The following is a 13,332-nucleotide window of genomic DNA, read 5'->3' as shown; positions in this document are numbered from 1 at the left end:
TTCAAAAAGACGTTTTTTATATGTTAAAAAATCTACTAAACTCTACTTCACCTGCCCAGTGTCCCGCCAAGTCTCAGACATGTTTGAATTTTGTGGTTTGTTCTTGGTTGGACAAAGGCTATGGAAGCAAATCCAAAAAAAGAAAAGCAGGCTGAAATCCGAGTCAATGGCCTCAATGGCGCATAACCAGTTGACACGTAACGCTTAATTGTACTGGAGGCGTGGTTGGGTCGGCAAAAAGCTCATGGTTGATAAATTTGAACAAAGTCTCGAGTTCAAACCCACTGGCAGATAAATCTCGATCCCCTTCAACACTAATAATTAAGAACGAAGAAGATGAAGAAGAAGTTTGAATTAAAAAAAAATATTCCGGCCGAGCATGGCTCTGACCACACTATCCCTTCATATGCTGAGAACATAGAAACAGGTGAACTCTACTTCACCTGCCCTGTGCTCCGCGAAGTCCTGATAGTCGACCTTATCATTCACATGTAGGCCGTAAGAAAAAAATAATTAAAAACATTGTTGTAAAAAGAAAATAAATCTTTTTACTATTACTAAAGTCATTGTTCTAAACTCTTATAATTAATGTGGTTAATCTACCTATGAATATATCAATAAATTAACTAACGGCTTTGAATTAGTTTGTAATTAACAGTGTCTTTAAGAAGGAACAATATTTACCACCCAAAATCCTATTTTACAGCTCTACACATAATGCAGATTCTCCCAAATAACAAATCAGAAAAACAAACAAACAAAAAAATGAGTTATCAAACATCACTATTCAGTCAAAGTTAAGCAATTGTTCTAAAACTTTAAAATTAATGTGGTTAATCTACCTATGAATAAATCAATAAATTAATTAACGTCTTTAAATAAATTTGTGATTAACAGTCCGTCTGAAAACAAAAATTGTTCTCTACCTACATACTATTTTACAGCTCTCCACATAGAGTAGAACCATTTACAATAGTCAATCAGACAAATAAATATTCAAACATGTAAACAAACTTGAGTTTTAGTAGTATACTAGACTACCCGTCATCCGTTGGATAACTGTGGGTTTCGGGGGTCATCCATAAAAAACATCACGTCTGTCACTTATGGTCACAAAAAACCAGACCCCACATTCAAAAAGAAGTTTTTTATCTTTTAAAAACACAGAAAACACCGATTTCGGACTCTCCCTTCATATACTGACGTCACAGGTGACCTACTCAACTCTACTTCACCTGTCCAGTGCCCCGCCAAGTTCAGATAGGCAACTTTATCATTCACATCTAAAAAAAATGAAAACAAAAATTATCATTGACGTATTGGTCAATGTTGTTAGCAACCGACCACGCCTCCAATAAAGCGAGTAAACTTACTATATCTAGCTCTAGAACCTAGATAGATAAATACGATGTATTCTCGAATTAGATGTTCATTAAAGCTAAACAAAGATTTATATAAAATAAGGCCTGAAATAGATTCTAGATGTAGAATTTGCATTAAGTCTAGATCTAGAATTTACGTAAAGTCTAGTGACCTAGATCTAAATCAAGATCTAAAATCTAGATTTCATAAAACATGTTCTTCCTTCGACAGCTGATCTGTAGATCTAGAGAAATTTATCGTTAAACTAAATGAAAAAGACAGTTGAAAATTGATTTTAAGTGTTGGAACGTAATAAATACAGCAAACGGACGTATTGTTAAAGTTATAGCCGACAGAAAGTTAGCTTTAGAACGCGTTAAACTTTGGAATGGGAACACAATCTTCTTCGATAGAGGCCGCCATTTTATTGTACTAAAAAGTAAACAAAAATGTGACGTCACTCTTCCGTCGTGTCTGGTGGTTTTTCTAATCTTTTCTTCTCTTCTTCTTCTTCGTTCTTAATTTTTGAATATGGTGGGGGATTCAGACAACAAGACCAACTTCGTGGACAAACCGGACTGTGGTTTCCAGTTTGTCAGGTGTCCCATATAATTTTTCCCTGAGTGGGGTGGGCTGGGGCCAGTGTCTGCCTCTTGCCTGGCTATACAGAGTGCAATCCTGGAGTACGTGCTCAGTGTTTTCCGGGGCCTTGCCACAAGGGCACATTTCGCTACACCCAACCTTCAGTTTTTTGTGCATGTGTTGATTTAGTCTGTTGTGGCCTGTTCTGAGTCGAAAGATTATGTATTGTTGTTTTCGTGTTAAATTGTAATAGCCGTCGTCTTTAATGTAGTGAGGGTGTGACAGACCACATTTGCGTTTGTTTGTTTTTAATTATTCTTTTTATTTCTTTTGGGTGTAGCGAAATTTCCGGTTGTGGTTTCTTTCCCCCAATTTTTGCCAGCTGGTCTGCGATCTCGTTACCCTGGATCTGGCAGTGGCCCGGGATCCACTGCAGCACAATTCTGCTGCAGGTATTTTTAAGCCTCTCTAGTGCTGTCATAAATCTTTTAAAATTAATGTGATTAATCTACCCATGAATAACAATAAATTAATTAACGTCTTTAAATAAATTTGTGATTAACAGTCTGTCTGAAAACAATTTTTTTTCTCTACCTACATACTATTTTACAGCTGTCCACATAGAGTAGAACCATTTACAATAGTCGATCAGACAAATAAATATTCATGTAAACAAACTTGAGTTTTAGTAGTATATATATATAGATAGATTTACAAAAAAAAAGGTTTTTATCAATTATTATTAAAAATACTGCTGTTGAGACGGCCTTCGTGAGTGGGTTAAGTGCGGTAAATTCTGGTGTTAAAATATAATTTGTGTATCTGTTTTACGTGTCGATGATACCAGTTTGTATTCTGTGCTTTCGTTTTCTTTTTCTGTTGATGGCCCAGTGTTTCCGGGAACGCTTGGACAATAGAAAATAATATCGCTCTAAAACAGGGGTCTCCAAACTTTTCAGTCCGAGGGCCGCATTAACTATCAAATTTCAGTTCGTGGACCAGTTTCTTCCAGACATGTCTTTGATTTTTCTGGGCAAAGTTCTTCAGCCAGCGCCTACAAACGTTTTTTCCGTGGACAAGGGGATCTCCGCGGGCCGGATGAGAGGACCTCGAGGGCCGCATGTGGCCCGCGGGCCGTAGTTTGGAGACCCCTGCTCTAAAATACAGTGTGATGTATTTGTGTGCATCCAAGTTACTGAACGTGATTAATTACGGTTTTGATCTTTCCTGCAGTCTTGATGGACTGTCTGTGCAATAGTTATTGTCTTTTTTTATCAGCTCATTGTATTTTTTCGCCTGCTTCACTGCCTCTACCATTGTTAAACCCGTTCAATCTCAGGTATCTTCTCCTTATGGAAAATACGTAACATGTCCATACTGTAACGTAATATGTAACATGTCCATACTGTTTGACTTTTGAGATTTCGTTTCCTAACGATTGTCATCATATCACCTTAATGACCTTTTGACCCCGTGCGTCTTTTCATGCTTATCTTCACTAAAGTTTTAATATTAATATTATGGTTTTTATAGAATTAATGCGATATTTTATTCTACGAACAGAGTTTTCTCTTTAAAAAAAAAAAAAGTTATAAAACAAAGATGTACATTGACTTTATCATAACAGTTATGTTATTTCTGTAGGCAGAATATGTGAGTTGCTGAACGCGTTTTACGATTGGGTCACCGGATGTGAAGTGACTTAAATATTGTTTACAACAAACGTAATTCCGATGTTATAAATATTACAGGTCCCAGGACAAATCTCAGCTAGGACTCCTGCTTCGGTTCGAATAAAACAGAGTGAAGGACACACACATACACGTTCAGCTCACGACACACCGTGTGGGGTTGGTTTGTGGTAGGTGTGGGTAGGGTGTGGGGTAGTATGAGATATCCGTCGTTCAAATGTTTGTATTGAGGAGCAGATGGAAAACCTTTCGACCAATGAAATATTTAACTTCCCCCTTCTCCCTCAGTGAGCTCTGCTATTCATATTACTTCTGCATTGATATGAAGACATGCCTTGGCCCCAATACTTCGTGTCATAAACATGTCGTTCAATAACTACCTTTAGACTTTCGTGAATTCGACAGTACCAATGCTGTCACTGAAAATGTTTGCTTTAAAACACTATCAAATGGTCGTTAAGGACGATAGCCCCTCCTTTCCCCCAACCCCTACCCCACCCCTCAACCACCAATCCCCCCACCCCCGTGAATGCAGCCTCCTCTTAGTTACCTCCCTTAAGTTTAAAATCGTTTGAAACTAAATTAACAGCCCCTAATAGCCGTCACTAAACCCGGCTCTACGAATGTAAACATTTAGCGTGAACCACAGCTCACTAGACAATGTATGGGGTGGGGGTGGTAGGGAGCGCGCTTACAGCTTGGTGTTTTCTATCTTCTCAAAGAAGAGAATTATATATAGAGATAGATTTTAGGGGCGTTGTAGAGACTTTATAGAGGCATTGTAAAGACTTTATAGAGGCATTGTAGGAATAAAAGCGTTCTAGAGACTTCATAGGGGCATTGTAGAAATAAAGGCGTTCTAGAGACTTATGGAGGCATTTTAAAGACTTTATATAGGGGTATTCTAGAGACAATAGAGGTATTCTAGAGTTTTATAGAAGCATTGTAGAGACTTTATAGAGGCATTCTATCGACACTCTAGAAACATCAAAACACTAAATAGACTAGTAAACATCTAGTTTTAAGGAATGCGTAATAACTACAATTCTAGATGAAATGTTTTCAGGAAACCATTCAAATAACCTTGTTTATATTTAAAAATATATAGACAGATGAATTTAAAAATTTGTACAATATTAAGTTATAACATTTTGGTCCATAAAATTCTGAGCTTAACGGCGTTATAAAGACTGGCTGTATTGGTTAGATTCCAATCTGGTACTTTATTTCTTGAGCTTAAGAGTTGCACTACTTCTAGCTGTCTGGTTTATATTCTAATTTGGTGCTAAAGTTATTCGGTTTTGTTGAGACTTTACTTGTGCTTGTGTAGGAGACTTAAAAAACACACTGAGATCGAACATGTAAGAGGTCAGGGTGGCGAAACCTGCCAGCATTAAATGCCATTGAAATAAATCGTGGTCAAGTTGGTAAATCTCGTCGTTGCTAAAACGAAAAGTCTCGAATTTGAACCCTCGGGCAGACGAGGCTCGTTAGCTCGGGACAGGTCTCTCTTCTAGGGAAGATAACGCCAAAATCAAACAGCTGCTGCCTTTATTTTGTTTTTGGTTGGACAAAGCCTATGGAAGCAAATCCAAAAAGATAAGCAGGCTGAAATTGGAGTCAATTGCCTCACATACTTAATTGTGTTTGAGGGGATTTCTTCCAACACCAAAATCAAGAACGAAGTTGAAGAAGCAATGACTGGAAAATTATTAAAATGTTAATCGAACAGCAAAGGTAATTTGCCTTTGCAAAAATAACTTTAGTCTTTACACCTCTGGAACCTACCTACCTGTAAACAATACTCTAGCCTACCTAAGAAAAAAACCCGTCTAAATTAGATTATCACTGTAACCTACCTGAGAAAATCACTGTCTGTAACCTACCTGAGAACATCACTATCTGTAACCTCAGACAAGACAGCAACTGTCCAGAAAGCTCCCGTAGATATTGACAGCATGATGTAAATGTAGAGGTCATTGACCCGATTGTACCTGTCGGTCATCATGGCCCGGGTCGTGTAGATTGTAATCAAAGTTGGAACAAAGAGGCCAACGTTACAGAGGACAATGATGGCCAGAGGGCCAACCATAGATACCACTGGATAAGGGAAGAATTAGGCCTCTTTTAAATAAGGTATTATTATATTCGTATATTCTACATTGTATATTATTTAAATTACCATGAATTAAACATCATATACATGTAAACCTACTAATTAGAAACGGCGAGTTTAAGTAACATCGGCCATTTCCGTATCCAATCGTCGTGTAGCCCGATGTCGCCAAGCTTGACACGACGACCGTGGTGACGATGCTGGCTGGGACAGCCAAGGAGAAGACAACTCGTTTAGTTAACATACACAACTCTTCATGGGACGAGACAAGGGAGACGACTCGTGTGCTCCTGAATACGATGAAGGCGTGGAAGGTACAGATGAACGTCCAGACAAACATCCATAGCCACAGAAAGTGGGTGGAGATCCCGATCACCTGACACAGGTAACTGGGGCCGTGCCTAGGGGAGGACAGTTATGTAACACAAATATATATATATATATATATATATATATATATATATATATATATATATATATATATATATATATATATATATATATATATATATATATATATATATATATATATATATATATATAATTCTCTTCTTGGAGACGTTAGAAAACACCATGCTGTAAGCGCGCCTTGCAGTCCCCTCTCTTCCTCTCTAGGAAGTCTGATGAGCTGTGGTTCACGCTAAATGTTTACAATCGTAGAGCCGGGTTTTATGACGGCTATTAGGGGCAGATAATTTAGTTTGAAACGATTTTAAACTTAGGGGAGGTAGCTAAGAGGAGGCTGTTTTTACGAGGGGGGGGGGGTAGAGGTTGGGGGAAAGGAGGGTGTGGGGGGAAGGGGTTATCGTCCGTAACAACTTACTGATAGTGTTTTAAAGCAAATATTTTCAGTGACAGCAGTGGTACAGTCGAATTCACAAATTATGAATTACTGAAAAGTAGAAAATAAAACAACTAAACAGCGCGTTTGATACGCCGCGGGTCGGCTCGTAAGTTTATAAATAAATATGTCATAGAGAATCGCTTCTGACTGTCTTCCTCATTGTACGAAACCTATCTATAGTTAGTCTGTCATGTAGACATATCCATCGCCGTCACTGTCGGGTGTTGGGAGATTGCGAGACGCGAAAAGTGAAATGGCGAGGCGGGAAAATGCGAGAAGATAATGCGAGACATGCCTGCGGAATTAAGGGTAAATAGCGAGACACTTTTTGCTAAAAAAAACGTTTTTGTTCATGCTTTTTTCGTCTTTATTTATTTGTTGTTATTTTTATCTAGATTTTATTATATAGATAGATAGATACTAAGAAGTTAGATAGATCTATATCTAGATCTATGTATTTAAAAATCCTAACATCGTTAGCGAGAGGAAAATCCTGTCTCAGTCGGCATTAATTTTAAAAATCTAGCCCGCTTATGTTTATACAAACGTGAGATGTGTCATTGTCAACTGGTATAATCTTGTCAGCAGGAGAGATATTCTGCAACATGTATTCATGGATTGTTGTACTTGCAAAAAGTGTAAAAGTATAAACAGTTCTAAAAAGAGTAATTTATTTTTTATTAAGTAATTTTAATTACAAACAAAATTTACAAACAAAATCTTCTGAAACAGTCCTAGCACTACTCAAACACACCTCGTGACACCATCTTTCACACATAGTACATCTAACCCAGTTCATTAGACTCCCATTTATACATTTTTCTTTGGCTACTTCTTCCAATCCACATTCACAACATGTCACATTCTCATCACAGTTGACCTCCTCGTTCATCCCACACACAACACTGGCGGCGGCTATAATAAAAAAATTTTATGCAACAATACAAAATATGTTTGCGGCGGCAGCGGATTGGGGCACGGTGATCTTCAATGACGGTAAATCAGCTTTCGAAGAAGGTGGTATTCGAAGTCGACACAAAAGATGGGTGGAGTTCACAAATCATCAATATGTCTAGCGACGGAAAAATCGGAAGTTTTAACAATGTAAACGAAACGTCTTTGAAGTCAGGACCAAATACCACTGAAAATCAGGTGCGGTAAATTTTTCGCAGAAATCTACGCATATCAACACCACCCAGCTAAAGTATCGAGTTGTGGTAAAATGCGAGACAAAAAGTCACGTGACCGACCGTTTTCGCGCCCTTCTCGCATTTTCCCGCCTCACCATTTTGCTTTTCGCGTCTCGCAATTTCCCCACACCCGTCACTGTCTGGCCTCTACGATTAGCATAAAACAAATCAGTACTTTAAAAATTTGTCAAAGGTCAATTGCAAAATGTCATCCAGCAAAACACATAACCAGGAACCTAGTTCAATCAAAGCTTGTGTTAAAACGATTGTGCTCAAATGTTCTCTAAACATTTTTATTTCCTTGTTTCTGCTCAATTTTACATTACCCTCTAATTAAAGTAATAATTTCTAGCTTTTTAAATTTGATTAATATAATTTCTCAGTTTTTTTTCCAATATTCTTTTCGCTTTATTCTTTTCATATCTGCAATATCCCCCACAACCCACCCTCCCCAACTTGTTAGCTACTCAGAACCGCAGGACTAATTGAAAAACCGAAACTTCAATTTCTAATTCATTTCCTACAAGAGCTGAACACTTAAAGCACTGAATTCAGCAAGCCCTATCAGAATCACTGACTCACTCTACCAACAGAGACCGAGGGTATGTATAGCTCTATTTCTTATAACTTTCTATACTATTTATTGGCCTGTGACAACAGTTAGTTCATAGCAAAGGATAGCGCTTTATTTTAGTAACTAGCAATAAACTAAATAATTGCCTTAAGCGTTGTGTGCAGGATAGTATTCAAAGTTTGTTATGTGAAATCATTTTTATGTCAAATGCTTTTCTAATTCCAAGGCATAAAAAAACTGCAATTGCCTACAATTTTACACCTTTAACTTTTGTTTCGTACTTGGAAAGATTACCGTGTATGTTCACTCTGTGATTTTACTCGCCCTTCAGATGTTTGTGCTAGCTATCTTCGCCCTGACCTTGACATTGGCATCTGCCACACTGGAGGCCAACTGGCTCATCTTCAAGGCCAAGCACAACAAGACGTACTCATCTTTCGAAGACGGGTACCGTCGTTACATCTGGCAGACGAACCTGAAGAAGATCGAGGAACACAACGAGCTGTATAGGCTGGGGATCAAAAGCTTTTATCTGCAGGAGAATAAATATGCTGATATGGTGAGATGGGAGATAACTGTGTTGGTATTGTAAGGGGAAATAGATATATTGATATGGCATCATGGAAGATATCTGTGATGATATTGTTAGTGAAAAAAAGCTGATATGGTTAGATGGAAGATAAATATGCTGAAATTCTAAAGGGAAATAAATATGCTGATAGGGTAAGATGGGAAATAACTGTGTTGGTATTGTAAGGGGAAATAAATATGCGTATATTGTAAAGGGAAATAAATATGCTGATATGGTGAGATTGGAGATAACTGTGTTGATATTGTAAGGGTTAATAAATAATAATATGCTGATACTTTATAGGGACATTAATTTGCTGATAAAGTAAGATGGAGATAAATATATTGCTATGGTAAAACGGAGAAATATGCCAATACAGTAAGAAGAGGTAATTGTGTTTAGTTGAGTAGGAGGATAAATATGTTAATATGGTCATATGAGAAATAATATGTTGATTTTACTAGATGGGAAATAAAAATATGCTTATAAAATATAAAGTGGAGATAGAATTTTTGATATTGTAAGGGGAGAGACACATACTTGTATTCTTTGGGTTAGGTAGGGGTAGGAATGTAAATTTGTGAAGAATCGATATGAGAGGGGAACCAAATACGCTGATATCGTAAGAGGGTGTGGGCATGATAAGAGAAGTAGATTTATGGTAAACACTCATGTAATGTCAAAACAACGGTGACTGTATGATTTTGTTCTCTGACTTGGTAAATAGTTGGTGTTTTCGCCTATCAGCGGCGTTTGTTTAATGGTAAAGAAAAATTGGGTATTTATGCAGATACTTTAGGACAGCAAGTATGCAAATTGGTAGCCGGGGTATGCTGATAGGTAGCTGGGGTCGACAATAGATTATTTCCTGAACATCTCAGAGTAACATAAACTACATCAAGAAAACAAAACATGGCAGGTGAAATAGAGTTTACCTGTTTTTGTTTTACCTCAGTATACGACGGGATTGTGTTTTCGACCTCGAGTCTGTACTTTCACCAAAAACGAGTAAGGTATCTGTTAGTGCTGAGTGAATCATCTTTAGAACATAACAACCGAACTCGAGACGTCAGTGCTAGGTATTAAGATCTAACGCTCAACCACACGAATAACGATAGCTGATAATGTAAACCAAAGTACAAACGTGTCAACGTTTCTTTCCCTAAGTTCCATTTTTATTCTTCAGATACACGTAGGCTACAACACTGATTATCTTTGTAAAATATGTTCATTACTTTCCCTCTTGATTACGCTGACGAGTAAACTTGTTGTGTATTTTATCAGACCAACGAAGAGTTCACCAAAACTATGAACCGTCACAGGATCACAGTGAAACTCGGTAACGTCACCACAGGTTCATTCAAGCGCGATCTGGCCTCGTCGGTCGACTGGCGACAGAAGGGCGTGGTCACCAATGTCAAAGATCAAGGTGATTGCGGGTCATGCTGGGCTTTCTCCACGACCGGGTCAATTGAAGGTCAACATGCCCTGGCCACTGGCGTACTCGTTAGCCTGTCCGAATCTAATTTAGTTGATTGCTCGACAGGTAGGAAGAAGTGGAAAACATTATTTTTAAAACTAAAACAGTTTTTACATAAGATATACAAATATGGGGCATGATAACATAAAAACGTTACCTTTCAAACTTGACGATCCGTCGGTCAAGTGAAGTAGAGTTTACCTGTTTCTTTGACCTCGGCACATGAAGGGATTGTGTGGTCAGCGCTATGCCCATTTGACTATGTACATATTCACGTCTATCTAGGTCCGTTACATTAAACATATAGTCGATTATAGTAAAAAAATTTCCAGATGGGCCCATATGTAATAGTTCTATTAGTGGTTTGATAAAAATACGAAGGTGGTTTTTGTTATAAAACCATTTTAACATGCCTTCATACCAAGGCGTAAAATTCAGACTGTGATAGAGGGAAAAATGCAGAATAAAAAGTTCAGTCTGGGGTTTGGGGCCCCTTTTCAAATTTCCCAGCCACTTGGACACCACCCCTGATAACAGCGTTCATTCTAATAATGTATATTAAGGCTGCGCTATTTTAGCTTATCTACAAAAAAAAAACTATATAGTCATAAGTATCTTAAAATCGCGTCGTCCTAAATCAAAACATTGAAGATGATTTTCGTTGTACTTTTAAAAAAAATTAAAGTATAATTTTCGCTTGGGTATTTTTACGCAGTAACGCGGTTTTATTGTGAAGCTTTTACAAATATGAGTTTATGATTTACAAAATGTCCTTTTCTAATATGCTTTTATTGCCCTCACGTTTACAGAAAACTATGGATGCGTAGGTGGCTACGTGTCGAAAGCTTTTGCTTACGTCATCCAAAATAACGGTATTGATAGAGAGGCCAGTTATCCTTATACGCCTACGGTAGGAAAGGATAGATTAGTGAATTGGATGCATCACATAAAGAAAATTAGAGATTAGTGAACTGAGTGAATTATATATATATATATATATATATATATATATATATATATATATATATATATATATTTCTAGAAAAACATCTGTATCATTAAGTTTGTTAAGTGAATACTAATTGGTTATTAGGTATTCTTTCTATGCTTAGGGGAAAAGTGACAATTCCATCTTTAAATGAATGGTTTTTTTATAAAATGCATAAAAATTGACCAATTTTAAAATTTGATTTCTTCTTGTTTTTATCCCCCCCCCCCCCCCCACAGCAAGGTATCTGTGCTTATTCAAGCGCGGCAGTGGGGGCAAAAATCAGCTCCTTCAACACTACAGAAAAGGGCAGCGAGATCGCTTTACAACAGGCTGTGGCTGGGGTATGTAACGGCCTCGATAGTTATGTCTTTTGGTTGATGGCAGGTCTTTTAAAAACTTGAATTATTTATTAAAAATAATTCCATTATAAGACACGCTAGCTTGTTTCTAATTATTTACACGAACGCGTGTGCATATTTTACACTCTGAAAACCCTGTGTTTCGAGTTAGTTCTATGTTAAGTTTAGGAACTGGGCTATGGATAGATCTTGAGCAAGTGTATGGTATAATTAAAGCAGCGGTTGGAGAAACAGACAGATTAAGGTTTCGGCTATACTTTAGCAAAGATTTCGAGATGGTAAAAGATAGTAAAAAAATGTTTCTTAGGAGAAAGAGAAAGTGGTCCGTAACTTGACTTTAAATGGAAGGCTTTGAGTATAATATTGGAACTGCATTAGCCATAGAGTCTATTACACGTAGGGTTGATACACTTTTCTGTAGACATCTTTGAATATTTATTTGACAGATCTGGCCCATCAATGCTGCTATAGACGTCAGTCACCCTTTTATATATTTAGTGTTGCTATAGACGCCAGTCACCATTTTATATTCAGTGTTGCTATAGACGCCAGTCACCGTTTCATATTTTCATTTGACAGGTTGGGCCCATCAGCGTTACTATAGACGCCAGTCATCAGTCCTTCCAGCTGTATGGTGGAGGTGTGTACTATGAGCCTATGTGCTCTAGAGAAATGCTCGATCATGCGGTGCTGGTAGTGGGTTATGACACAGACGGCGCTCAGGACTATTGGATTGTCAAAAACAGGTATTTGAGACTGTTGTTTTTGGTTGTGAATTAGCATCAGGTGGGGTTTTTATGCATGTGGGTTCTGTGCATGTGGGGTCTATGCATGTGGGGTCTTTAAATGTGGGTTCTCTGCATGTGGGATCTATGCATGTTTTTGTTTTTACATATGGGGTAATGCTTTTGTTTTATATCTGGGTCATGTTTTTGTTTTTACATCTGGGGTCATGTTTTTGTTTTTACATCTGGGGTCATGTTTTTGTTTTTACATCTGGGGTCATGTTTTTGGTTTCTACATCTTTTTTCTACTTTCTTTTGTTTTCCACATCCGGAGTAATGTTTTCGTTCTCCACAGCTGGGGTCATGTTTTTTTTTAAAATCTAAGGTCATGTTTTTGTTCTTTTCCACAGCTGGGGTGTATCTTGGGGACTGAGCGGCTACATCAAGATGATCAGAAACCAGAACAACAATTGTGGGATAGCCTCAAACGCTCTGTACCCCATCATTTAAAATTCAAGAGAATCCCTCTCGTTAAAACAGTTTTTTCACTGTTTCTAAATCCTCACTTCCTATTATTTATCTTGCAGACAACCACAAATCCATATTAAATCCTCACTTCCTAGACTTTATCTTGCTGATAACAACAATAGATATGTATTCCCAATGGCTTGCCTTAATTTCACACACACAAACCTATTCTTTACTGCAAATCAGAAATCCATTTTGGTTTATTTAAAGCTTTCCTTGACATAGCTTATAATTATTTACATGATACTATCACTATGGTACAGTTAAGCCAAATGCACCTAGCTGTAAATTATATATTTATTTAATTAAAAAGGACATG

The 13,332-nt window shown here is 37.5% G+C and overlaps 1 protein-coding gene across 1 annotated transcript; it reads left to right on the top strand.

The window, feature by feature from the left end:
- The first annotated feature begins 8,261 nt into the window (after window positions 1–8,261).
- LOC131927057 (procathepsin L) lies at window positions 8,262–13,332 on the top strand. Its single transcript, XM_059282715.1, has 7 exons — window positions 8,262–8,387; window positions 8,691–8,918; window positions 10,215–10,476; window positions 11,220–11,320; window positions 11,638–11,742; window positions 12,340–12,506; window positions 12,896–13,332. The coding sequence occupies exons 2-7, from the start codon at window positions 8,691–8,693 to the stop codon at window positions 12,993–12,995; spliced, it is 963 nt and encodes a 320-aa protein (XP_059138698.1). The 5' UTR covers window positions 8,262–8,387; the 3' UTR covers window positions 12,996–13,332.

The sequence above is a fragment of the Physella acuta genome, unplaced genomic scaffold (genome assembly GCF_028476545.2).
Source record: "Physella acuta isolate Inbredline_101_S28 unplaced genomic scaffold, ASM2847654v3 ptg001368l, whole genome shotgun sequence".
Taxonomy (NCBI): domain Eukaryota; kingdom Metazoa; phylum Mollusca; class Gastropoda; family Physidae; genus Physella; species Physella acuta.
Note: the sequence above shows the minus strand (reverse complement) of the source record. Positions and strands in the feature narration are given on the sequence as shown.